General features: G+C 40.4%; 1 protein-coding gene and 1 non-coding gene across 3 annotated transcripts in view; one reads left to right on the top strand and one right to left on the bottom strand.

Moving 5' to 3' along the window:
* EMB3142 (nuclear pore complex protein (DUF3414)) overlaps positions 1 to 1,884 on the top strand; it is a 207,639-nt gene extending 205,755 nt beyond the window's left edge. The window contains exons 41-45 of one of the 2 annotated variants that reach the window (XM_087378806.1): positions 335 to 478; positions 600 to 700; positions 793 to 912; positions 1,017 to 1,155; positions 1,294 to 1,884. In XM_087378806.1, coding sequence (XP_087234932.1) covers positions 335 to 478; positions 600 to 700; positions 793 to 912; positions 1,017 to 1,155; positions 1,294 to 1,374 — 585 coding nt within the window. In that variant the 3' untranslated portion in view covers positions 1,375 to 1,884. Of the gene's footprint in view, positions 1 to 334; positions 479 to 599; positions 701 to 792; positions 913 to 1,016; positions 1,156 to 1,290 lie in introns of both variants that reach the window. The other variant, XM_087378805.1, reaches the window with a different exon arrangement.
* A 9,065-nt stretch (positions 1,885 to 10,949) lies between these two features.
* On the bottom strand, positions 10,950 to 11,021 carry TRNAD-GUC (transfer RNA aspartic acid (anticodon GUC)). The gene has a single exon. It is a non-coding gene; the product is annotated as a tRNA-Asp (tRNA).
* Positions 11,022 to 26,289: the final 15,268 nt, after the last annotated feature.

Here is a 26,289-nt window from a genome sequence, read left to right as displayed (position 1 = left end):
TCATATTCTAGATCCTGGAAATTTGTTTAGATCCCCTTCTGTGATAATGTGAAGGAGCAAAGCTTCCATAGGTGTGGTTTTGGTTCTTTCGACAGTCTTTAACTTTTCACCCTTCCAGCCAAAGTAGTTTTTCTGGCTGGTATCTTGTGCTCTTTGGAGGGCTAGATATTTCTTGTGTCCACTAAACGTTTCTCTGATTACTTAGTAAATTATCCATAAAAGCTCATAAGCATCAGTGTTTGGCTCAGAAGTCCAGCTATGCAATCTACCTAGATTGTGTGATGCACATCTTTCTTCAGTATATCTAACATTTAAAGTTGTATGCATCTTGCAGATTACAGCAGAAACTCTGTCAGCTGGCAAATTTACATTTGGTAGGCACAGCCAACCTACCCTAAAGCTTGTTGCCAGCCTTGTAGAGCAGGCTACCTCAGATTTAGGGACTTTTACCGAAGAGATGTCACTACTCCTAGCAAAGGTGAACTGCGTCCTTCTTAAAAGGGAATTTAGCTGGGCCAATTTTCACCAAATGCATTGGTGAAAATCAGTGTAGTAGATAGTGACGTAATATATGTTTGCCTCTGCTGTCTGACTCAAAGGTACAAGATATTAATGAGCTGTCTCGACATGAAGTTGATGACATCATCAAAGCATACAGCAGGGTAGAGAGAACTGGTGATACTGACAGTATCCAAAAGCGGTGAGTACTTGTGAACTTTGGATCCAATTCCCTTTTATTCTTTCTATTGGAATTCTCGAAGTGACTCAGCATATAATGATCTTCTGTTTCAGGAGATATCTGGCAATGGTCGAAATGTGCAGTGCAGCGGGGAATACAGAGTCCCTGATTGCTCTGTACCATTATATCATTGAGCATGCTCTCAACATTCTATACATACATTTTGAGAAAGAGTGAGCATGAAGTTGTAACCTGTGTTTTCACAAGTTTTCACATTTCACACTATGATTAGAAGCTCTCTGTTCCTGTTAAATGGACTGTTGCTTGCTTTATGCAGGTTGCAACTACCAGAGCAATTGAGGCGTGCAGTTGAAAGCATTGACCATGTTGATCCGTACTTTGGTTCCACAGAGGAACTTCAAATGTTGAATGAGAAGCTGCTGCCTACTCTTGAGCAACTTGAAAGAATGAATGAGGTGGGCAAATCTGACTCAAATCTGACTCAATTTCCTAATGTAGCAGCATTCCAATTGTTTATAGGAATATGCAAGAATTATGTAGGATACACATAAAGGCATTTGTGTGATAAAATTTCCATTGTTGGATATTAGCAGGAGAGGACAGCACAGAGTGACCAACAAATTCAGAGGCTCATCCGCTCTTTGAAGTCACGAATAATACTCGGTCTCGCATAGTTTTGATGTGGTGATCGGGGTTATAGAAGTCTGTGCAGATCCTACCATCTTGTACAAGGGGTAGCCCGTTTTCTACTGGATCTTACATAGTTTTGTTAGATATAAAACTCACCATCCAGAGCCCACCAATCTTGTACAAGGGGTGGACCCATTTTCTACCAATGTCTAAGAATATTAGCGGTACATCCCTCCAATGTTGTACAGGGGGTGAATGCTGCTTGTATCTCCTAATTCCCAATAAGAATTTTGTTAATATGCAACTATAGAATCTTTTTGTTGCAAATGTACCTCGTGGCAATTGAGAGAAGGGCGTCGTAGGTCTTGTGGAGTGTGAAGGTGAACTGAAAATCACAACCCAAGGATTTCATAAACATAAACATGAATGTACAAGAGAAAGAGATATAGATGGAGAGGGAAAAAAACAAAGAGGAACATGTGGCTAAAGGACTCTCTTCCTTCTTTTGGATGTTGTCTCGTGTTCTTATAAATTTTTGTTATAAAGAGGCAATGTTGAGGTCAAGGTTTGTTGAGGTTTTGGAGTGACATATCTTATGCTTCATGAACTTTGTTGCCATTGTTGGGGGTTGCTAAGCAACTCTTTATCTTAATTGAGGCCGAAGATTCCCCAGTATGGTAGGACCTCCCCATCGACTTTATACAATGAGACTAGTAAATAGTCTGGTCTTGGCCTTCGATTTCTTTTGGAGTTGTTGAGTCCTTCCTATTCTAATTTTTTGGCTGTGACTTCCAGTCTATGTTGCTCACCTAGGTACATACTAGCAAGTTCTTCGCTACATGGAGCCATGGTTCAATCACATTTAGTTTCCACAAATTCCATTTGGATATATTCTTTATTTTGCTTTGTTTTTCTCCACTTCATGTTGTACATTGTAGATGGACATACTAAAACTTGTGAACGAAGCTTTTTGTGCACTTTATCTCAAGCTTATCACAAACAATACATAGGATGCTCAACAACAAGTCATCCTATTCTGCACTCACCAAGCAATCTTGTATGGAGTGGGCTTCGTTGGTAGCTCTAGCACATCTAGATGTTCTCATTGCAATAAAGCGTTTTGATGGATATGCTCTGCAACTTGTTTTGCATTAGTAGTTGCTAGATGGTTATCATGTAGCTTGACATTAGTGGGATAGTAAATCGAAGCATTCACTTCTCATGAGGCTAAGTGCAATTGTCGTGGGTCATGGAGTGAGGATCCAGTAGTCCTTCCTTGGTGCTAGGGAATCAGTGATGATTGACTTAATACACCATTATTTGCCTTTTTGTCCCGCTCTAGCTTATCTTCATGATTTAACCCCTTTTGAACACCATTTGAGGAGTTGTCAATCAACATTTGACATGCCCTCAATTGCATCCATAGGCTACATTCCATCTACCTTGCCTCTATGTTTGTCTCAGCCTTTCTTGCATAGTCTGGGCCATTATTCTTCTTTCTTGCATGACGGTCTTAGTGGTTACTTACTACCGAAATTGCTTCTTGCTAGGGCAAATTTGTGAGGGTAATGTCTTAGAGAAGTCTTAAGTAGAGGTGTGGGTGTTAGAAAGTTCATATTCTTAAGTTGTTGTGAGGTACACGTGTAAGACGAGATCAAGTGATCATCATTTAATTTCATTAAATTACCTTTCATATGGTGTATTTAGTACCTCATGCTTATGACGGTGCTCATTTATTTTGTATCAAGATTTGTATAGGGATAGTTAACCAATAGAGCAAAATCATTCCATACAATCAGCATGAAGAAACTCTTTGTTAGGGTTGCAAGTGGTTAACTATCTTTACTTTCTTATATGGTCTTCATTGACATAGTAGGATTAGATCGATTGTGTTGTATTTTGCACCATTCCTTTGGTGATAATTTAGAGTTATGCTCTTTTCATTATTACTTTGTTTGGAGTGAGTTTCTTATTATTATGTGAACTTATTTCATGGCTTTTTAGTATGCGAGTTTTAGTGATAGTGGTGTGGGACGTCGTGTCAAGGTTTTTGTAAACCAATTGCTATGGAGTCTAGAGGTAGGGAGGGAGTTGTGGGTGGCTATCATATGAGACTCATTTTGCGTCAATAGATACTACTCTAGCTCGTTCTATCTTCCAAGATTCTTATGACTTACTTATGGATTAACCCTAGAGTTCCATAGTTCCAAATCATAATGTATTTTTTCTTTACATATTTGGCTATGATTTGTATGTTGTAATCATTTTCTCACCATAATGTGATCATACATGTGCACCATAGTTCAAACTTCCCACACAATATGATGGCTAGAATTGTTTTAACTCCTCCTCCTTAGTTAACGTTTCTTGCTAGGTCACCAAAGCTCGACATATGTAAGTAAATGAGTTAGTTGTAGTTGTGTGTCCATTGAGGGGGGGGGGGGGGGGGGGGGGGGGGGTAGTAAAGGATTAACTTTGGAAGAATAAGGTGTGGCATAAATGGAAATAAGGAAGAGTTTAGAAGATTTGGTGGCCAAGCCTTGGTGTCAGGATAGCGATAGAAGATGAGATTTACAACTCAAATTAAAAGCAATTAAAATTAAATGGGTAGGTTTATATATAGAAGTGCCAGTAACTATACCACTAGTATTTGGATCAATATTGGCTATAAAAAGGCATTGTTGATGGTTAACGCATAAATACAAATGGTAAAACCTTTTTCCACCTCAACTCCAAGCTTCCAATCTCAGAATATGATAGGAAATGGAAGGGTCAAGGAGTAAAGGATGGACATGGTGGGAAGGATGGCTAGGGAGGAAGGAGAGGAGAGGAGTAAATTAAAGGAAGGAAAGTTGAAACTAAAGGGCAAGAGGGCCAAGAGGGGGGCAGGCTACAAGTGATGCATATAATGCTTATGCAAGTGTTCTAAGTCATTATGAGCATTATTGTGGGGCTAAATTTAAATGGTGCTTCTACATACCCATATCAGCTCTATTTTCACATTTTTTACTATGCATCATCTAATGATGCTATTCTTTTTTTTTTAATAAGCAAGTGATGTTTTGAGCCAAATTTATAGTAATGCCATGTATTATGCAATGGTCAGTTCAAGATCATTAAGCCTCTTCATCAAAACCATATCTTGATCCATTGTAGCCTCTCAATCCAGCACATAACATCAATGAAGATAAATTCTGTTTTTGAGTTTTATGTCAAATGTAGTGTAGTTGTATACTAGTGTAGCCTTCGAGGAGATCCAACTCCAACATTGTAAGTGAGCCATTTATTGAGCCATTTGATTAGTTTCCACTAATGTCAACCCCCTAAGATCTATCATTGGCATTCATATTCATACACTGGGCATATCACCTTAGTCCCTTGGGAATGTGCAATTCATCACATCAATGATACAAATCAAGGTAGAATACCAACTTTGGATCATGCCACTGTAATGTCTCAAAGTGCGATACATTGTCTCAAAATAAGACTATGTGCCAACTTGAGAGAAGTAACTACGCATGCTATAGCTTATGCATTGCAAAACAATGTCATTGTAGTTGCAACATCATAAAAATTAGTATAGAATGTATTGGCTTCTAAAGAGCTACATCTTAGATGGATAAACATGCATACTATCCATATCCTAATCTTGTTGTCTAACAAGTGTAGTTAAACATGCAAGGAGTCAAAATTTTGTTGTCAAATGAAGTGTATTGTACTTACGACACACTACCCAAAATGGTATACTATAACATGTTGATAGATTTTTAGTCTTCTTAGCAAATGCAAATACAAAGATGTATTCAGTCTTCATACCAAAGGAAAAGTGCGTAGACTACCCAAACCACCCCAAAGGGAAAGCATATTAGATTGAATCCAAATGATCATTAAACTTACAGATTGTCGTTATTAGATTTTGGAAGATGATCACATTTGTTGGTAGTGTTATTATCATTTTTTCTTAGAGTTTCTAGTGGGAGATGAGACTTAGTGGCATGCACAAACTCTATCATCTGACACAATGTATTCTAGTTGCAATTCACTGTCCAGAACTGTATAGAGTGTTAGTTACAACATGCTACATAGGTATTTGGTCATCTTAGCAAAGGCAAATGATGAAGACATATTTAGGCTTCTTATCAAAGGTGAAGTACCTTACCTATCAAGATTGCCTTCCAAAGGCTATGCCTCTTGAATGGGATCCAAATGATAGTTAACATTATACTACCCATACTAGGTTTCAAAAGAGTAAGAGTCTTGGGTTGGACACGAATGATAGGTAATGTTGATGACATCTTAGATGATAAATCATAGCACAGTGATTCTAGTGTTGATACAGTGGCCATTCACAGTGGTGGTCATGAAGGGAGTTCAACTTCAATGTAGCTATTGTGGCATAGCTGTAATCAATATAGCATTTGTTGTTGGTAGTGTTGTTAGCATTATTTTTGGGCAAAAAAATATTTGTATTATATGTTATTCAAAAGATATTACATTTTCAGAGCCAAGTTTATATTTTCAATAAGACGTTTTAGGATAATAATCGAATAACTGGGTAGCAAAAAGAAAACACATAATTTGAAATCTGAATCTGATTTGTAGAAGATGCTCCCTAACCGGCACTCTTCACTAAATATTCTGAGATGTTGCCGCTCATGTTCACGAATTTCCGAGAAGAAAATATCTAAATCACTATTGTAGATATGAGATGCCTACTAACCAGTCAGCAAACAAAGAGATGATTTGCGTTAGTAACATTCTAATTGAATTGAAAATCATTTTTGGAAATCCAAACAATCCATAAGGCATGTGCTCGAATAAGTGCTCAGTGAGAGTGTTTAACTTTTGCTGCATCTCCAAAGAGTAAGGCTTTCCAGCTCACCGACTCTCCTAGTTGCATCTGAACAACTTTCCAGGCCCTTCTAGCAGATGGGCAGGACACAAAGAGATGCAAAATATCTTCTTGCAACCCTGTGCAACGCTTACATTTGCCATCCACTTTTCCAAGCCTCAACCCCCTCATATTGGTCCAAACCACTTTGTGCAAGATAAGCCAGAGTAGTGTAGACATCTTCTCAGATATTGTCTTTGTCCAAATCAAGGAGAATCTCCTCTTCTAGCACTAAGGGGAGTCAAGATCATTCCACCTAGCATTGAGGATAGGTCATGTCTCCTATGTCCTCAAGGAGTAGGAACATGTAAACTCTAAGGAGTAAATTAAAATGTCCCCTCCTGATTTCAAGCAAAGTCATCCATCATCTGAATTGTTCACAGAGCCACAACTGCCCCCACGTTTGCAAACCCTTTTTAAAATCATGACAGGCCCTGATGAACTCCTCATTTTCTAGAACATCATTTCTATAATTTGATGAGGACCAAATGGAGTCAAGTCACATAAATGCGCCATTCCTAGAGAACTTGATTTGGGTTTCAATTGATTCAAGAGTAGCCCATAGGGATTTCCACAAGCGATTTCCTTTTGTAGATCAAGGTTCAAGGCTAAAGACTGCAAACAAGATTGGGTACCTCTTCCATCCCTTGGCTCTCACTGGCTTGACTTGTTTAAAGTTCTTGGATAAGAGCATAGCCCAGTAAAGTCTAGGATTTAAAAGGGCTTTTATTATCCAAGTTAGGCAAGTTTAGCTTGCAGATTGCTTGATGTCCAAAACCTCAAGACCTCCTTCACTCTGTGGTCTAGTGCAGAAGCTCCATCTGACTTTTGCAATCCTATTTGACCCTCCCCAAAGGAAGGACCTGGATTTAGAGATAATCTTATCAAGCCCAGCTTGGCTTGGGTGCCAACATGAGAGGTAGAAAATAATGATCGGATCAAGACAATGGTTGAGCACCATTCGTCTTCCTGCAAGGTTAGCCTGAAAGCCTCTCCACTTCTCTAATTTAGAACTAAACCTTAGAACTAAACCTATTTAGGACTCATTCCCATCGGTCCTTCATGGAAACGTCAAAACCCATGGGAATGCCTAGCAATATGAAAATAGTTCCTTTAGGGATCAAACTGACATCCCAAGTGTTGTAGGTCCTCTTGCAGCTTTCCTTTGAGCGTGCAGTATCCAATTTTGCTATGATTGATCTGAGATCCCGACACTATACAGAAAATTTCCACACTTTTTCTAGATGGCATTTCAATATCCTTTAGTGAACCATCTTGAGCTTTGTCCATGAGTAGCCATGCTAGAGCATCCGTGGCTATAGCATATGGCAAGGGGGCGATGGAACAACCTTGTCTAATGGATCTTTTCAAGGGGAAAGGTGAGGACATCTCACCATTGATGCAAACCTTGGATGACGCATTCGAGAGTAAGATTTAGACATATGAGATATACGTTGGTGGACCCAAACCATGTCTCTCAAGGATTGAATTAGGAAGTCCCAGTCCAGCCTGTCATAGGCTTTATCAAAATGAACCTTATAATACAGATATCATGACCAAATTCTCTGGCATATTCACTTTCCTCCCAAATGTTGACAATAGCCTCTAGAAGATGTCTACCCTTTATGAACCCCCTCTGTTCTTGCAGGATGCACTTGTCCACCATCTCGTGCTAAATCCTAAGGGCCAATGTTTTGGCAAAAAATCTATAACTGCAATTAAGCATGGTGAGAGGTCTCCAATTTTTTATGAAGTCTTTCCTTCCCTCCTTGGGAATAAGCTTGATAATGCCACTATTTGCATGATCAAGAAGAAAGCTATACCTCAAGGAGTCTCGGACCAACCCAATCCCAAAAGGATTTATAAAACTCAATTGGGAGACTCTCTTCCCCCTAGGAATACCTCACCTAAGCTACTGCATAGAGAAGCGGCTTGATTGCAAAGGGAGAAAGGCAAGTTCGGAAGCTCCACCTAGACAGGCAGAACAATGGATCTACGATTATCAGGGACCATCTGTCCAAATAAAGCGATTGGTTTCAAGGGACCATCTGTTGAAATAGCGATTGGTTTCAGACTTGTTGATGCCGATGGGGGTTCACATGTGCACATGTGCGCGTTCACATATTTGCAACCATATTTCCTTGAGTTTTGGCTTGCGGGGCACCATCGCCCCTGCGACACAAGCAGCTCCAATGTCGCACACTAGCCCTCCATTAACAAACTTGCAACCAGCACTAATATCTTTTTAATGCTTTTTGACAAAGGTAGAGTCTCCCTGGACAAAAAATTAGCTACAAGGCAGGAGCTTTTTAAAGTGTAACAAACTGCCCCTTTGCCCATTGAAATTGCTATGGGGAAATAGCAACTATAATGGCCCTCTTCGAAAAGTCTTACTCCAAAATAGTTTCATAAAGAATTGATTTTCCATTTGAGAGTAAAACCTATCTTTGTAGCTGGTTGGAAAGGGGACGGATGATGGGATGTGAGATATTTTCCAAATATAGTCTCAAGAACTAAGCATTGGCTTATTTTTTTAACACCCCCATCCTCATGTTTGTGATAATTTCCCTTCTTGGGGCCTTTTTGTGGCCTCCTCTTAGGGTTGTTAGTTAGTGTATCGATTTGTTTCTTGCTCTCATTAGCTCTTTTGCTACAACAAGACTATATCCTAAAGGAAATCTTGAAACGTACCATGTCAATAGCATACCTATACACTCATTGCTCATGAGTAAGAAGGGCTAGCAATTTCAAACTAGCATCCACAGCATTTTCATCCATATTTTGTCATTTTGGAAAGCTACAAGAATCTAAATGTCTCAAGTTATAGCTACAAAGTAATAATTGTATTAGCTTAATGGCTAATCAAAGTCTTGCTATTGTTATAACCTCATGATCATGTATAAGATTCTTTGGCACATGGTATTGTGCATTCTCCATCTTGGGATGGAGGGCATCTCCACAGTTCCCAAAATTACTCAACTATGAATTGATTCTTGTGACAAAATTTGAAAAAAGAAATACTATAAAGTCTTGAAAGCTATTTTCAGTGTCAAAGTAGCCCACTCAAAGACATTAGATAGCCACTCTATTGCCTTGTTCTAAATAAAAAATATGCTACCATTTATTGATATATTCTTAACAATGCAAAAGGGTGACCCAAGTTAAAGAAGGTATTGCCCCTCTTTCTTTTTCTTTCAAAAGAAGAGCAAGAATTGACCCTAAGTATATTAGGTGAACAAAAATTCACTCCATGTAAAGAGAGTAATGTCATTACATGAGGGTTTTCATTTTCATGGGTGATGGGAGAGGCATGGGCGAACTCCTTACCTTTGAGATAAGGGAATTTCCTACCCATGGAGGTGGTATACCAACCTTCTTATTTGTGGCTACAAGGCTAGCTTGCCTCCCATTTGGGTTAAAAAGTATATTTCCTATGCCCCCACGTGAAACCCACTTGCGAAATAAATGAAGTAAAGCATTCCTCAAAGGAATACAAATTGGCATAGATGGAACAATTCTCTTCAAAGGAGAGATAAAGAACAGTTAACGTTGTATCAAGGAAGTCCTTGAGTCGGAGAAAAAACAAGCGGATGCCAAGCGTTACAAGGTCATACCTTCCCGCATAAACAAACAAACCAGCTTGACCTGAAATTGGAGAGAACTTCGACCTGGAAGAGAATGCCCAAAGACCTGTCCCGACAAATGGGGGAAACGGCTTTCATACGACAAACAACATAAGTAAGGAACGTTACACATGAGGGTATCATCGTCCAAAAACATTGCATGGCTATTTTTTTAGGCCTATAGAATTTAGTGAAAATATTGATGTAGGTCAATCAAAAGAAAGCTACCCTTGAAAAATAAAAAAGAAATAAAAGCGTGTAGATTACATGCCTCAAAGGGAGACACACTAGCATGGAAACTAATTGGTCAATCGGTAAATGTAAGACACAATAGTAAAAATGCTCATTATAATAATTAGTGAGTGCTACAAAAGACGAGTAAAAATGTAAGACACAATAATAAATGTAAGACACAATAGTAAAAATGCTCATTATAATAATTAGTGAGTGCTACAAAAGACGAGTGAAGTAAAAAAGCCACATGAAGAAGAAAACATAATCACACATTCCCACATCTTGGCTATTACATAGGAGGCATTGTAAGACTCGGGGCAATGGGAGAAAAAAACATAATCATGCATTCCCAACTATTATAAAGGAGGCATTGTAAGACTCGGGGCAATGGGAACATGCAATTGACCTTGATCTTGCAATTATTGTCAGCTTTTCTCCATTTTGCTCAAAAACTCTAGATGAGCTCCCATTTGCTCAAATAATCCAGTGATTCAACTTTCCCTTTCTTTTTGCTAACATCAACACACTTCATGGTCGAGCATTTTTGTTACTTGGGAACGTGCTCTAAGGAAGCGAAAGAAAGGACAAAATGTAGCCCTTAAAGGAGCATGAATGACAGCAATTTAAGAGGGCTGTTTTTTGTTTTCCAAAAAGGTTGGCTTACATTAGGAGGTGGTCAAGACTAGAGTACAAAAGGTTGGCTAACTACAAGGGCAAGTGGAGAGTTAAACTCGAAATGTACAAGAGCTTAGATTGATCGAAAGCCGGCCCCACGAACTACCACTTCGGGCTTAACGCCTATTCAAAGACCGTGAGCCCCACATTTCGGGCTTTAAGAGTTTATCCTTCAAAAAGAGAACAAAATTCAAATCGCCGTTGCCGGGGATCGAACCCGGGTCACCCGCGTGACAGGCGGGAATACTCACCACTATACTACAACGACTTTAGATGCTACAAATTGAAGCTTTAAAACTTATATTTAGCTTAGTCTTAGGCAAACCAATGGACGAACACGTATCACGAAACTACAATCCAAACCACGTGCCTCCCCTGCAATTTGCAACGTATCCGTCTCTAGTGTTCTCTACGCAATACCGTGGCATTCGCTCCCACCCCCCGGAGTCCCTTCTCGCCAACATAATTTCCAACAACATTGGGTAAATGGGAGGGGTGAATGCCGAATGGGACATTACGGTCGTAAGGGCGTGCCCGACCAGAGCGACGTCCAATTTTTATTGCCATCTTTGAGCGTCGTTGTTTGTTGTTGTGTTGCGAGCGCACAGTGGTGCCAATAGAGACTGTGGCTTAATGCCCGAAAGCGTCAATGAAGGGGAAGAAGCTCGCTCGTGTATTATTTGGTGCCACTATTCGCAGACGAGTCTTCCAAGCGTTTAGTCGACGGAAGATTCAGGTCAAAAGAATGGTTGTCTGCTGCTTATCCGGTGTTCGATTCTTCGGGAGGCTTGGGCTGCGTGTGCACAAGGCCCAATAGAAGACAGAAGAAACAGCAATGGTAGTTGCTACTACAGACTTTGTAAGCTTCGTTGGGTGTTTCATAATTTTTCAAAACTTCCAGTTCTGCGGGTGTTCATAGACTTAATGCTTTTCTCTTGCTACAAGATAAAGTTCCAGGGGAGAAACCATGTCTCATTAATATTCACTCGACCAACCACATGGTGAGGTAATCTATTGGTTGGGATTAGAAAACAACCTATGCTTGGCATGGTTATGTGTCAACATCTAAAACCAAAGAATGTGTGTACTTATCACGGCATGTTTGGTTACAGTACGAAAGATTTCGGAAAGCCTCATCTTCAAACCCTTTCACATTATGTAACTGCGGAAGATGTGAAAATTGGCATGGATCTTTAAATCTAATGTGCAGTTCATGATAACTAGTTGAGCACGCATGTTTTGGAAATATAAACGTGGGCATAAGCTTGGTGCAATTTTAAATTTGAATCTTTTGAGAATGATGCATGATGGCTCATACTCCTCTTCTGCGTCATGAGCTAAATGCCCCTTCGATATAACCATTGCTACATTTGGACCCTTCCTTGGCCAAACTGGGGACCCTTTAAAAGGCATGGATTGTGGTCATATTTTCCCTCCTTGTGATCGCTTATTTCAACATCTTCAATTACTGTGGCAAATATAAACAAAATTTTATATGCATGTAACCCGCCCTCTCGCACTAGGCCTCGTGTGGATCAACATATTTGAGGGCTTTTTCGTGTATATTTTGAGATAAGTTGCATTTGTCCTACATTCTAGGCTTATGAGGATTGGTTCTCAGGTTGCAACTAGCAGTCGCATGAGGGCGATGTAAAGTTTCTGAAGTTGATCTAAGAAAGAAGCTAGTAGTGGATGCGATTCCTAGAAATGTTAGTTATACTAACCCTTCAAGAATCTTGAGAGACCATATATGGTTGGTCACATAGTAGAACAGGGGAATACATATAATATATCACTGCATGCCATGTTTTTTTATTTTGTGAAAGAGAATATATATATATATATATATATAACCCAAAGGAACCCCCTCAAGTGAGGCATTACCACTGGTTTTGGCAGCTCTCCAGGTTCAGGAAAACTTGCCTATAACATCACTCTTTCCATTTAGAATCTGAAAGACCATTTTATTGAGCATTCAAAATCTCTATGTCCCTACATTGTTATTGTTCTAGAAGACTAAATTGTTAGGCATCACGGCGATGGTTCTCAGCACTTGCCAAATCTTCACCAGAGCATTGTTTAAACATCCTAGAGTCTCCAAGTAGTGCTTGTTTCCATTGAAAGATGATCTGCATTTGACTAAACCACCTCACAGTTCTTCAGACTGGCATAACTATTGCGATGTCTTCCTAAAGGAGGTGAAAATGTGTTTCCTTATTGAATTTACAAAAAGATACAAACAGGCAAAACTCTATGATTCCATTTAGAAATCCTAGTTCTCACTGGCAACTTCTCGGTTAGGACCTTCCAAAGTAGCACATTATATTTTAAAACCGGTATAGCAGTCCACACCATTTTTAGCCTTCTTTTCCAAATAGTAATACTATCTCTTGGGGATTTGTCAGCCCTGCGCACCATTAAGGCAATCCACGGACCTTAAGGAATAACCATATCCTTCAAAGAGCATTTGTGATGTGCTTTGTCTGTTGCACTCACAAATCCTTTTAGCTCCCCTTTATCGTTTGACCCTGCATTAGTCGGCCAACCATCTCAAATGTTGGCCAAAATATTTTGTATAATTCTCAACTGCCCACTCGTCAACCTAAACATCCTTCCTATTATATCACAATCCAGCCATTTGCTACCTTTGGGTCCCTAATGCTCTTGAATATTATTAAGCCCTTGCTACACAATCCTTAAACTTGTCTTGACGCAACCTACAAAGGCTTGAAATCATCTTTATATGCCCAATTTGACAACCACAATGATTTACCAAGCGATCCATCACGCTAAACGAAGCATTCCTTGGCCAAGAAACTCCAAAAAAGGTTTCTTTCCAAAAGCCTACCAACTCAGTAAGCATTTCAGACTGTCATATTTTGAGAGAACGATCACAAATCATGTTACGAGAATTGGGATTATCCCATTATTTTTTAATCTTTCATTATTTAGTTATGAGATCTAGTATTTTGTCACATAGCTGATGCAGTGTGTGCTCGTTGTTCGTATGAGTGTGTAGTAGTTTTTGCACCACTTATACGATGAGCGACAGTATGCATAGCAGTGCGTGCACCATCCATATGCATGGTTGGATATATGGCTATGGGTGTATGAGTGTGTAGCAGTGTGTGCACCACTTATGCGATGACTGTATGTGTAGCAGTGTGTGCACCATCTATATGATTTTATGTATATGTAGCAGTGTGTGCACCATGTGATGGTATGTGTCACACGTGTGCACCATCCATCTATGACTTGTTGATTTTGCATCGCTTAAATGCTAAAAGATTGAATAATATGTGAAGAGAGTGGGAGAGAAGGAAGGAGTCTCACTTGCAGCTTTCTCACATAAACAATGGGGGAATATACACAAAGGTGGAGGCTGAAAACAGTTTTCCTCTTCTTAGTTGTGTAAGCCAAAAGAACTCTAAGTACAAAAGAATAGGTGAACCCTATATGTGGGTCTCAAACCAAACTCAGCTAACTAAGGTGGCATACTAGCTGAGCCACTAACTAGAGTACATAAAGATAGCTGTCATCCAGCTATTATTCATGGGCGGTGTACCAACCGCATCTGCAGCTAACAAGTCGGTGACATAAATGCACAACGGTCACCCTGGCATATCTCACTCAACACTCCCCCTCAAGATCAATCCCAATTTCTGCACACCAAGCAGGTCTCTGAACTTGCGCAGCTTCTCTGTGCCCAATGCCTTCGTGAATATGTCAGCTACCTAATCCTCTGTGCTGACATAAACTAGATCAATAAAACCTACTAGAACCTTCTCCCGCACATAGTGATAATGCACCTCAATGTGCTTTGTTCTAGCATGATAGATTGGGTTATTTGCCAAGTGTATACTGCTCATGTTGTCACAATAAATGACAACTACCCCATCTGTGATGCATATCATAAAGTAGCTTATGCAACCAAGCTACCTCACATGCAGCCATTGTTGCACCCCTGCACTCAGCCTCTGTGCTCGACAAGGCAATTGTAGGTTGTTTCTTGCTGCTCCAAGTGACTGTAGCACTCCCAAAAGAGAACACATATCCACTGGTAGATCGTCTATCAGAAATACTACCAGCCCAATCAGCATCAGTGTATCCATGCAATTGTATCTGAACCCCAGTCTCATAAAATAGTCCATACTGCAATGTGGACTTCACATACCTCAGTATGCGTCTAGCCGCATCCAAATGCGATTTTCTTGGAGCCTGCATAAACTGACTTACCAAACCAACAACATAGCTCAAATCTAGCATGGTAATAGTCATATAAATTAAACTTCCTACTATGCATCTGTACATAGTAAGGTCTTCTAGAAGCTCACTTGCATCTGCACTCAGCTTCACATTCTGCTCCAAAGGAACTGAAATAAGCTTACACCCTGTCATCCCATATTTGGAGAGCATGTCCAATCCATACTGCCTCTGCAAGACCCATATCCCACTTGTGGATCTAATCACCTCAATGCCCAAGAAGTAACGCAGCTCTCCCAAATCCTTCATCTGAAACTTTTGCTTCAATAGCATTTTTACATGAAGGATATCTTCATCACTATCACCTGTGATGATCAAATCATCAACATAAATGACAAGCAGCATAATACCTTTCTCTGTTTTTCTCACATAAAGTGAGAAATCTGCCTTGGAAATCTGAAAGCCAATAATGACAAGATATTGTCCTATCTTGTCAGACCATGCTCTAGGTGCTTGCTTCAAGCCATACAAGGCTTTCTTCAACCTACAAACAAACTCAGGATGAACAGCATGAACATAACTTGGTGGCTACTCCATATAGACCTCTTCTTGCAAATCACCATGCAAGAAGGCATTCTTTACATCCATCTGATGTAAAGACCATCCCTTTGATGCAGCCATAGCAATGACTACTCTTACGGTTTCCATCCTTGCAACCGGATTGAAAGTTTCTTCATTATCAATGCCATATGTCTGTGCATACCCCTTGACAACTAATCTTGCCTTGTATCTGTTCACAGAACCATCTGCATTGTGCTTCACCTTTATAAACCCACTTGCAGCCAATTGCATTCTTGTCTTTAGGCAAACGCACCAATTCCCATGTAGCATTTGCTTCCAAGGCATCCATGGCTTTCTCCCATTTTTCTTTTCCCATGGCTTGCTCAAAAGAAGTGGGTTCTGGTTCATGTATCACTTTGACCATATAGGCATAGTGAATGGCTGTAAATCCATCATATTTCAGCCTATCCATAGGATACCTAGCTCTACTAGACCTGCACAAAATAGGCTCACTATTAGGTGCTCTCAAAACATCCCTTATCTTCCTTACTCGAGGTGTAACAACAGAAGGAATATCCAACTCATCATCAAGGCTCTGTTCTGAGCCACTGGATTCACCATCCACATAAGAGTGACCTGCATTCACATCAACCATGGGCTGATCTACGTTCTCTTTTGCTTTTCGTGATACTTGCATACCACTATTTGCATTGCTTTAAGGAGATCCTCCTGATCTCAATTTGCCTGTCCATGGCAAAGTATGTGAACCACTGCTAGAGGACACTACAGGTCCACTAATATTTTGTGGTTGCTGCTGTGAATTCTATGCAACATTACCATTTTGTGCATCTACATCATCAATCACATTTACTGGTTTATACCAGCTGCTCATCTCATCAAAAACAACATCTCTGCTCACTGTAAACTTATGAGTAGAAGGGTTATAGCATCTATACCCTTTCTACTACAGAGAATAACCAATAAAGATGCACTTCTCAGCTTTTGGATCCAACTTGGATCTCAACTCATCTGGCACATGAACATAGGCAATGCAACAAAAAACTTTCAAATGAGAAATGCCTGGTTTCCTACCATTATACCTCTCCTCTGGCATCATGCCATGTAGTCGTGTTCATTATGTAGACTGCTGTAGCAACTACTTCAGCCCAATAATAATCTGGCACGTCTTTTTCGTTAAGCATGGCATGAGATACCTCTCTAATATGCCTGTTTTTCCTTTCTGCAAGTCCATTTTGTTGTGGGGTTACTGCATGAATATTGCTGCTTTATGCCATGCTCCTGCAGGAAACTTGCAAACTCATTTGAGAGGTACTCTCTCCCTCCATCTGACCTTAGGCATTTTATTTGTAGGCCTGTTTCTTTTTCAACCATAGCTTTAAAAGCTTTGAAATGCCCAAACACTTCACTTTTCTTTTTCATAAAATACACCCAAACTTCTCTGCTGTAGTCATCAATAAAAGTGACAAAATAATGACAGCCTCCAATAGATGTAGCTTTAGTAATCCACACATTAGAGTGGATTAATTCCAATGGCCTCTTACTCTCTTGAACATGTCTAGGAAATGGTTTCCTTGCCAGTTTTCCAAATTGACAGGCTTCACATACCTTATGCATTTCTATAACCTTGAACTTAGGCAATCCTGCAATAATATTTTGGGCCTGCATTAATTTAAGTCGTTGTACATTAACATGACCAATGCATTTATGCTAGATATCAATATCTGCAACTACTCCGATCCCATGTGCAAACATTGTTGCACTCAACTCAGGCACGTCCACATCCAATGTAAACATCCTGCCCTTCTTCTTCCCTTTTGTTATCAAGCGACCTTTATTTTTCATATCCTCAACAAAGCATCCGTGAGGATTAAATCTAACCTACAAGCCCTACTCAACCATTTGACCAACAGAAACCAGGTTCTTGGTAATATTTGGGACATGAAATACATTAGACAGGCATTTCTTTTTTCCATCCTGCATAGACAAAGAAATTTTACCAATCTGCACAATAGGATGTGCGGTATCATCACCACTCTCCACAAATCCTGGTCTTTCCATTTTCCTTGCATTCTGCATCCATTCTACATGACCTGTCATGTGGTTTGATGCACCTGAGTCAACATACCACACATCATTGCTTTCTTCTGCACTTGTCACAGAATTGGTCATGTGCTGCACCATAAACAGATGCTCATTTCTGTCATCACCCTGTCTACTAGAGGATGCATAATTGCCTTGCTGCAATTTTCTAGTCATGATGTCATTCTGCTTTTTATAGCAGTCTTTAACCATATGACCCATTTTACCACAATAGTAGCATTCAACATTGCTATTTGCATTTTGGCCTCTCTGCCATCCACCACGACCTCTTTGGCTCCCCTTGCCTCTAAAGTTACCTCATCCTCCTCCATAGGACTGGTTTTCTTGAATTTGCTGCATATTTTGATTTCTACCACGGCCTCCAAATCGGCCTGCTCTACCTCTACCTCTACCTCTTCGAGGATTTGAGTAGAAGATAGCTTCTTTTGAAGTTCCTCGTGAAGAAGCACCACCATTTCTCTGCTCTTTAGAAATTAGAAGAGCAATCAACTCCTCAAAATCAGGAAAATTCTCATGGACGGCAATGGATGTCCGAAATTGTGCATAATCCTTTCCTAGACCATTCAAGGTCACAGAAACTAAATCATCATTTTCCATTGGCAACCCAATAGAAGCAAGTGCATCTACAATCTTCTTCACCTTCATGTGGTAGTCATTGATGCTCATATTTTCTCTTTGCACATTATGCAACTCCTGCTTGAGTTGCATTTTCCTAGCTTGCATATTTGTGCTATACATTTTTGTCAAAGTATCCCACGCCTCCTTCGGTGTGCTTGCATCCTGAATATGCACAATCATAGAATCTGAAATACTGATAGACAGCCAGTACATAACTTTTCTGGCTCTCTCATGCCATCCTTTAGCTACCTGCATTTCTTGTTGATTGGGAACATTAGGAAGAACTGGTTCTTCTTCATTTCCTGTAATGAACTCCCAATAGCCTTTTCCAATAAGGAAATTCATCATTTTAAACTTCCATGCTTGGAAGTTGTTCTTGTCAAGCTTTTCAGTGACAATCTGTGAAAGAGAATCAGATGCCATTACATAACACTGCAAAATATTTTGTCGCTGCAAAAAACACAGCTTCTGCCTCACAAGGGCGAATCTGCAAAACTGACGAGAGTGATATTTGACCATACAGTCACTTCTTAGTGACGATTATGCATCAACATGCAATAAGAATGATTCTGTCAGTCCTAATATCTCTGCGCACAAGCATACGATGTAATTTCTACGATAACTTTTCACTGACCTACAAAACAATGGTCGCATAGCAAAAACAGGGCACTTTCCTGAGTGCCTGCGAAAAACTTCCGCCACCAAAACGAGCCCCGAAATGGCCTTGAATCGAAAAAATAATTTCACCAAGCGCTTTGCCCTTGTCCCGTAGCATATACTGCCCTCTCACTATACCGCAAAGGGCATCCCAATCTGAGACAGTGCACTCTTGCACTTTTCGGTTGTGCTACCTGCAGAGATTTGCTCCCAAACTCGAAAAAAAAGGAAAGCAACACTGATCCTCTTACTAGGACACCGTGAACTTGCTTTGCTTTCTTGAGCTCCTTACCACGAATCGAGCTTTGATACCATGTGAAGAGAGTGGGAGAGAACAAAGGAGTCTCACTTGCAGCTTTCTCACATACACAATGGGGGAATATACACAAAGGTGGAGGCTGAAAACATTTTTCCTCTTCTTAGTTGTGTAGGCCAAAAGAACTCTAAGTACAAAAGAATAGGTGAACCCTATATGTGGGTCTCAAACTAAACTCAGCTAACTAAGGTGGCATACTAACTGAGCCACTAACTAGAGTACATAAAGATAGTTGTCATCCAGCTATTATTCATGGGCGTTGTACCAACCGCATCTATAGCTAACAAGTCGGTGACATAAATGCACAACGGTCACCTTGGCATATCACGAGTGGAGCTCAATATCTCAACATAATATTTGTGATTGATTCCAAGGTTTCTTATGCTTGAAATATTTGCATTATTTATGGATGTTATGAATTCAAGGGAAGAGTAACTAATCGGGGGATGGCTATTGGCGACAAGCATGATTTGCCATATTTTTATGTGCGTAAGGCACAACTAGTGATGCAGGGAATAAAAAAGGCTTTACTTCATAAAGCCTAGTTTTTGAAATTACAAATGCTCATGTACATAATTTAATTTTTGGAACATTAGGGACTTAGACTAAGCATATTAACTAAAGTGGGAAAAGCAAACTCTATTTCTAGAATAGGCAAGCTATTTTGGAAAGGGTGTGTGTGGCTTATCTCCAGCTCGTGCATGGAGGAGATGTACATGAGCTTGTATCAGTTGTTGCTCAAAATTATTGAATTGTAACATAAGAAGTGGAAGATGAGTACCACTCCTATGGGGGGGAGATTGCATCTAGTGCACTTGCTATCTTTTTTGTTTGTGAGTTTTGAAAGATCGTGCATATTTTTGTGTATAGTTTTTGTTGTGTTTTTTATGATTTGTAGGTTGCACGAGCAATTCCCATTGTAGTGGTATCAGAGCAAAGCCGTCGTCCGTCCATCGCACGGGAAGCGCACGGGCCTGCAAGCAAAACCGCCAAAATTGTGGTCAGTAAAAAGTGGCACAAGGATGAGGGGGAAAATTTTTCCATCCAAAATAGAAGAGGGTGCAAGAAATTCCGTGGACAGAGAAGGATCGGAAGAAAAGCGGTTGAAGAGCGGGGAAAAACAAATCGCCAAAAAGGAGAGAAGACTACGTAGGAGAAGACTGTGTATGGGAGAACACCTGAAACTTAGCGTCGATCAATCGAAGCTCCACCAAAGCATGCAATCAAGGCATAGTCCTTGTCATACCTGGCACCAAAGGATTGTTGGATTCACGAGGGAAACTTTTGAGATTGCTCTCAAAACTTTCCGAGAGGTCATCCATCCCAGTATTGTTCTAGCCCAAGCATGCTTAACAGTTGTGACTATCCACTAGGTCAAGTCACTTTGTTGTTCTATATTCCCTCTTATGCAAGAACCTACTCTAAGCCAACCCAAAGAAAAGTTCATTTTTTTAATTTGAAATTGAATATCTTGGTCACATTGTTTCAGTTGAAGGTATTTGAGTAGATCCCAAGAAAGTAGAGGCAATAGTGAACTGGCCACAGCCTAAAGACATTCATGAGTTATGATCTTTTCTAGGTCTATGTAGTTTTTACTAGAGATTTGTTAAGAATTTTGCACACAAGGCACATCCATTGACTTAACTTCTACGTAAGACTCGTGCTCTCTCTTGGAAATAACAACACACTTTAGCCTTCTAGCGACTTAAAGTGGCATTGTTCCAAACACCACTTTTGACCATGCCAGACTTCACGAGACCTTTCTTTGTCATGGTCACTGATGCTAGTGGGCAAGGTTTTGGGGTTGTGATTATGTAAGATAACCATCCGATTGCATTTGAGTCACATAAGGTGAAACCAACGTAGCTAAACTATTCCACATATGATAAAGAGTTAGCCTTTGTAGTCCATGCCCTTAAACTTTGGAAGCATTATCTTATGGGTTCCGAATTACTTATCAAGTCTAATCACCAAAGCCTTAGACATCTCCTTACTCAATTGGTGATCTCTGATAGACACATAAAATGGTCTGCCTTTATTGATCGTTTTAAACGGATGATCCAATACGAACCAGGCAAAGACAATGTAGTTGCCAATGCACTAACATGATGACCTAGCTTATATAATATCTCAGTCATTGAGGGAGACACTTTTGAGCCTATGAAGGATGCCTATGCCACTAATCAAGACTTTTCTATCCCTGATGACTACCTTTTCTACGAAAAGCGCTTATGTATCATTGCATCATTTTGTCATTTGTTACTAGAAGAGGTGCATCAACCACCCTACATGAGGCATAGAGGTATCGCTGCAACGTATCAAACTATAGTTCACAATTTTTTCTAGCCCAAGATTAAAGTCGAGGTTGCATCGTTTGTTGCACAATGCCTTATTTGCTAGAAATTCAAGAGCTACATGAGCAAATATCAAAGTTTTCTTATGCCTTTACCGATTCCTGATGGTCCATGGGAACAATTCTCTATGGATTTCATTATGGGATTTCCTACAACTAGCTCTGGTTTGGATATGATTTGGACTATCATAGATAGATTGAGCAAACATGCTTATTTTATTCTGTGCAAAAAGACTTTGACAACAGTTCAAGTTGCTCATTTTTTCATCAAGCATATCTTTGTTCACCACGGCCTTCTGAAAGTAATCGTGTCAGGCCGAGATAGTAACTTGTGTTAGTAACTTCTGGACAACACTTTTTAATAATCCTGGTACAAAGTTAGATTTCTCCACCGATTTTCATATGGAGTCCAATGGTCAAACTAAAGTCACACAAAATACTATTTGTGATATGATGCATGCTTATGTATCGAGTTAGCCCTACAAATGGGATAAATATTTACACATTTTATAGTTTGACTACAACAATACTAAGCACTTTGCTACGGGTAAATCACCATTTCAAGTTGTCTATGGCAAGACTATTTGTACTCCGTTGACCCATCTTAAGCATCAAGTAGAGGTTGCTGTGACCGATTCACTGAGGACTTCTCTACAATTTAGACTATTGTCCATAAGAACATAGAGCACGCTCAAGCTGTATATATTAAACGAGCAAACAAGGGGAGAAAAAGAGTTATATTTGAAAAAGGAAACCTAGTGATGTTACGAATTGAAAAGCGTTGACTTAAGAATATTGAGACACATCCTGTTGTAAAGTTTACCCCTAAATCCAATAGTCCCTTTAGAATTTTAGAGTGTATCAATCACAATGCCTATTGGTTAGAATTACTGCCACATTGAAAATTCATAATTCTTTTCATGTGCATCTCTTGAAACCTTTTTGTGGAAATCCACCGATTAGACCTATTGTTGAGGAGGCGCCTACCTTTGCTTCAAGGAGAGACCCAGCTATTAGAGCCAGACTGTATCATTGATACACGAATCACTGAGACAAGACGTGGAAATTCATATCCCATTTATCTTGTTACATTCAAGAACCACCCTGTAAAGGATGCCAGGTCGATGCCTGCAAGATATTTTCGCCAGTACCCATATTTGTTAACTACCTTTGTGTCACTCAATTGAGGACAATTGTGATTTCAAGCAAGAGGGATGTTACGAGAATTGGGATTATCCCATTACTTTTTAATATTTTCATTATTTAGCTGTGAGATCTAGCATTTTGTCACACAGTTGATGCAAAGTGTGCTCGTTGTTTATATGAGTGTGTAGCAGTGTGTGCACCAATTATTTGATGAGCCTTGTAGTAGTGTGTGCACCACTTATGTGACGAGCAATGATATGTGTAGCAGTGTGTGCACCACTTACACAATGACCGTATTTAGAGCAGTGTGTGCACCATCCGTATGATTTTATGCATGTGTAGTAGTGTGTGCACCATGCGATGGTATGTATCGCATGTATGCTGGTACCATCCATCTATGATTTGTTGATTTTGCATCGCTTAAATGCTGAAAGATTGAATAATATTGGTGATTGATTTCAAGGTTTCTTATGCTTGAAATATTTGTGTTATTTTTGGATGTTTTGTGAATTCAAGGGAGCAACTAATCGGATGACGGCTATTGGCAGCAAGCATGATTCACCATACTTTTGTGTACGTAAGGCACAACCAGTAATGAAAGGAATAAACAAGACTTACTTCAAAACCCTAGTTTTTGAAATTACAAATGCTCATGTACATATTTTAATTTTTGGAACATTAGAGGCTTGGCCCTAGCATATTAACTAAAATGGGAAAAGCAAACTCTATTTCTAAAAAAGGCAAGCTATTTTGGAAAGGGTGTGTGTGGCTTTCGTGCTTGGAGGAAATGTACATAGCTTGTATCAGTTGTTGCTCGAAATTATCAAATCAATCAAATACATAGGAATTGGAAGATGAGCACCACTCCCAGATTGCACCCAGTGTGCTTGCTATCTTTTCCATTTGTGAGTTTTAAAAGACCGTGCATATTTCTATGTATAGTTTTTGTTGTGTTTTCAATCATTTAAAGGTTTTGCAAGCGATTCCCGTTGTAAATCACTAAGGCCCTATAATAGCCTGAGGCCCGTTAATGCTAATCCAATGTCTAGCAAGCACTGCCCATGGTGATTACACCCCATCCTTAATAACCATGTAGTGCAAAGCCTCTTACATTTATGACTCATTCCTTTAATTCCTAACCCTCCTTCCATTTTCCCAGCCACTACAAGACTCCAATTAAAAGCATGCCATTGTGTTCTTCAAAGAAAATCATGTATCAACTTATCAATTCTGCTAAGCACATTGACAAAGAAAGGAAACACGACATAACATGTACTACAACAGAAGACAATATTTTCTTTTCTACAATAATCCTTACTAAACTTACTATAGCTTTACATTTTCCCACAACTAAACTTTTCTTGAACTTTTATTTACACACCATTTTAACTTATCTTTGAGTTACACTGCCAATGCAATTGGGAAACCAAAGTACCTCATCACCTCTTTGGCCTTATACAACTTGAAGATGACCACTCTCAAGTATTCCCCCAACCCAACCAAATTGTAATATTCTTATCTTGATTGATTCGTGAGTTATAAACCAATGGAAAATCCTGTAAACAAAGACATATTAAAAACTTTAGAAAAATAAAATTAAAAACCTATCCCAATGAGTGGCAAAGCGAGTGTAAAAAGTATCTACAAAATACACTTTATATTTCCAAATAGTTTGCTGATTTTTTCCTCTAGGGTGAGAGCCCTATACCATTGACCTGCCTTGCCATCCAAGCTGAGACCAAATGCATTAGCCATCTCAAGGTCACTTGGTGCACCAAAGGCTTCACAAATCTGCTTGAACCGTTCCACATGGGAGATTGGGTCTCCTTCTCCGAGGAATTTAGTCATTAGCTTGGAAATGGCTATGGGACGGCTTCTCGAGGGATTTTCCATCCTTGCACGGAACACTGGGGCAGCGGGTGGAGGTGTTGTTGCCCCCCTTCCTAGGGTGTTCACCAAAATACACATTGCCTTGTCAGTCAACACCGTTTGAGTAGCTAGCAGAGGTGGTGTTGCTATGGGCCTGACGGGTCATAGGGGTGGCCTAAGGCCTGGCCCAGGTGGTGGTGTCCATGTAGTTGCTGATGTTGACATTGGGATGGAAGTAACCATGCCTATGTCCATTGGTGCAACCGGTATAGACGAGAAGGGACAAACTCCCAGAAGTGGTGGGTACTGGGGCATGGTAATGTTGGTTCCATGCAGTGGGCAGTAGGGTGGGGCTAGGGCTATTAGATGTTAGAGGGTCATAAGGCATTCCACCTTGGAAGTTCCTGGTATCCCCTCGACTCGGGTCTTGTCTACGGAGTTCCCTCATCCATGGATCTTCCTGTTCCATGTTCTCCCACTAGGGGGTTCTGGCGTAAGCGCATGAACCTAAATTAGTGAAGGTAGTTTCTGTCTCGGTCTAGTCAAAGGCTCGGGAACTGTCTGGTGTTGGCCTTCCCTTCCTACAGACATGCCGGCAAAGGTGTTTTCCATGTTCGCCGACTTTGTTCGTCCTAAACAGCTAAACATGTTAAAGAATGAACCTCTAAGCCTGGATGCAACCGAAGGTGCAGGAGAGTTGGGAGAGGCTACACTCATGAAGGGGGCTTCCGAGGCCCTTGGACCTGAGGGGTCTTGCATCACTCCTTCAAGGCTCTCTGTTTCATCTGAACTAGATGGAGTGTCTACTAGGCTGGGACCTACGAACGAGTGGAGGCTCGGGATCAAGCTTGGAGACCCCCGACTAGGAGGGAGGTGGGCTGAGTATAGCTCGATGCACTTTCTTCTAGCATGGGACCCTTTGGAAAAATCCTTCCAGACCTCAAGTGCATGTGGGATGCCTCTGGCTAGGGACACCCAAGCTGAACTGAGGTTTTGGAATTTTATATTAATTCCTTGGCTACCCTAGAGGTATCGCACTGGTTGGCAGGATATCTCTATAGTACCAGTCAATGGGCTATAGGTATAGCAATGGGTGGTGTAATACGGCTTTGGTGATGGGCGGTGCCGTAAGCTTTCAATGATGATCGGCAAAAAAAGGAGATAGCACTAGTCGGTGTGATGAATGTATTGCAACGATAGGGGGAATAATGAGTGCCACGTGGTCGACACGATCGGTCGGAAGGGATATCCCCATGGGTGTACAGATATGAGATAACAGCGGGTGATGAGATAGCGAATCGGTGAAATCTTACTAATGCGTCGGTCGGTGAGCTACGGATATAGCAACGATAGCAAGGTAAGCATGAAACACTGGACGGTGGAGAAACACAACAACGGGAAATGTGATGGAAGTAGCATAACAGGCGGAGGGGAATGATTATGACTACGAGCGTGGGGGTGGGTTCACTGCACCGGTGGCAAGATAGTAAGATAGCAACAACAATTGGTGGGAAACCACTACAACACCGATCAACAACTTGTCAGATCGGTGTGGAAGTAACTCTGACACACATTAACTCCAAGTGACACGGTAAACTATAGTCAGAGGTTAGGTCGATAGGGAAGCATCATTGCACCGGGTCAATGTAGGTTGACCGATGGGATCTGGCTAACGCGTCAATCAACGAGGAA

This window comes from Dipteris shenzhenensis, chromosome 9 (genome assembly GCF_047967505.1).
Source record: "Dipteris shenzhenensis isolate YYH24624 ecotype China chromosome 9, Dip_SZ_1.0, whole genome shotgun sequence".
Taxonomy (NCBI): domain Eukaryota; kingdom Viridiplantae; phylum Streptophyta; class Polypodiopsida; order Gleicheniales; family Dipteridaceae; genus Dipteris; species Dipteris shenzhenensis.
The sequence above is the reverse complement of the archived record's forward strand: the minus strand, read 5'-3'. Positions and strand labels throughout refer to the sequence as shown.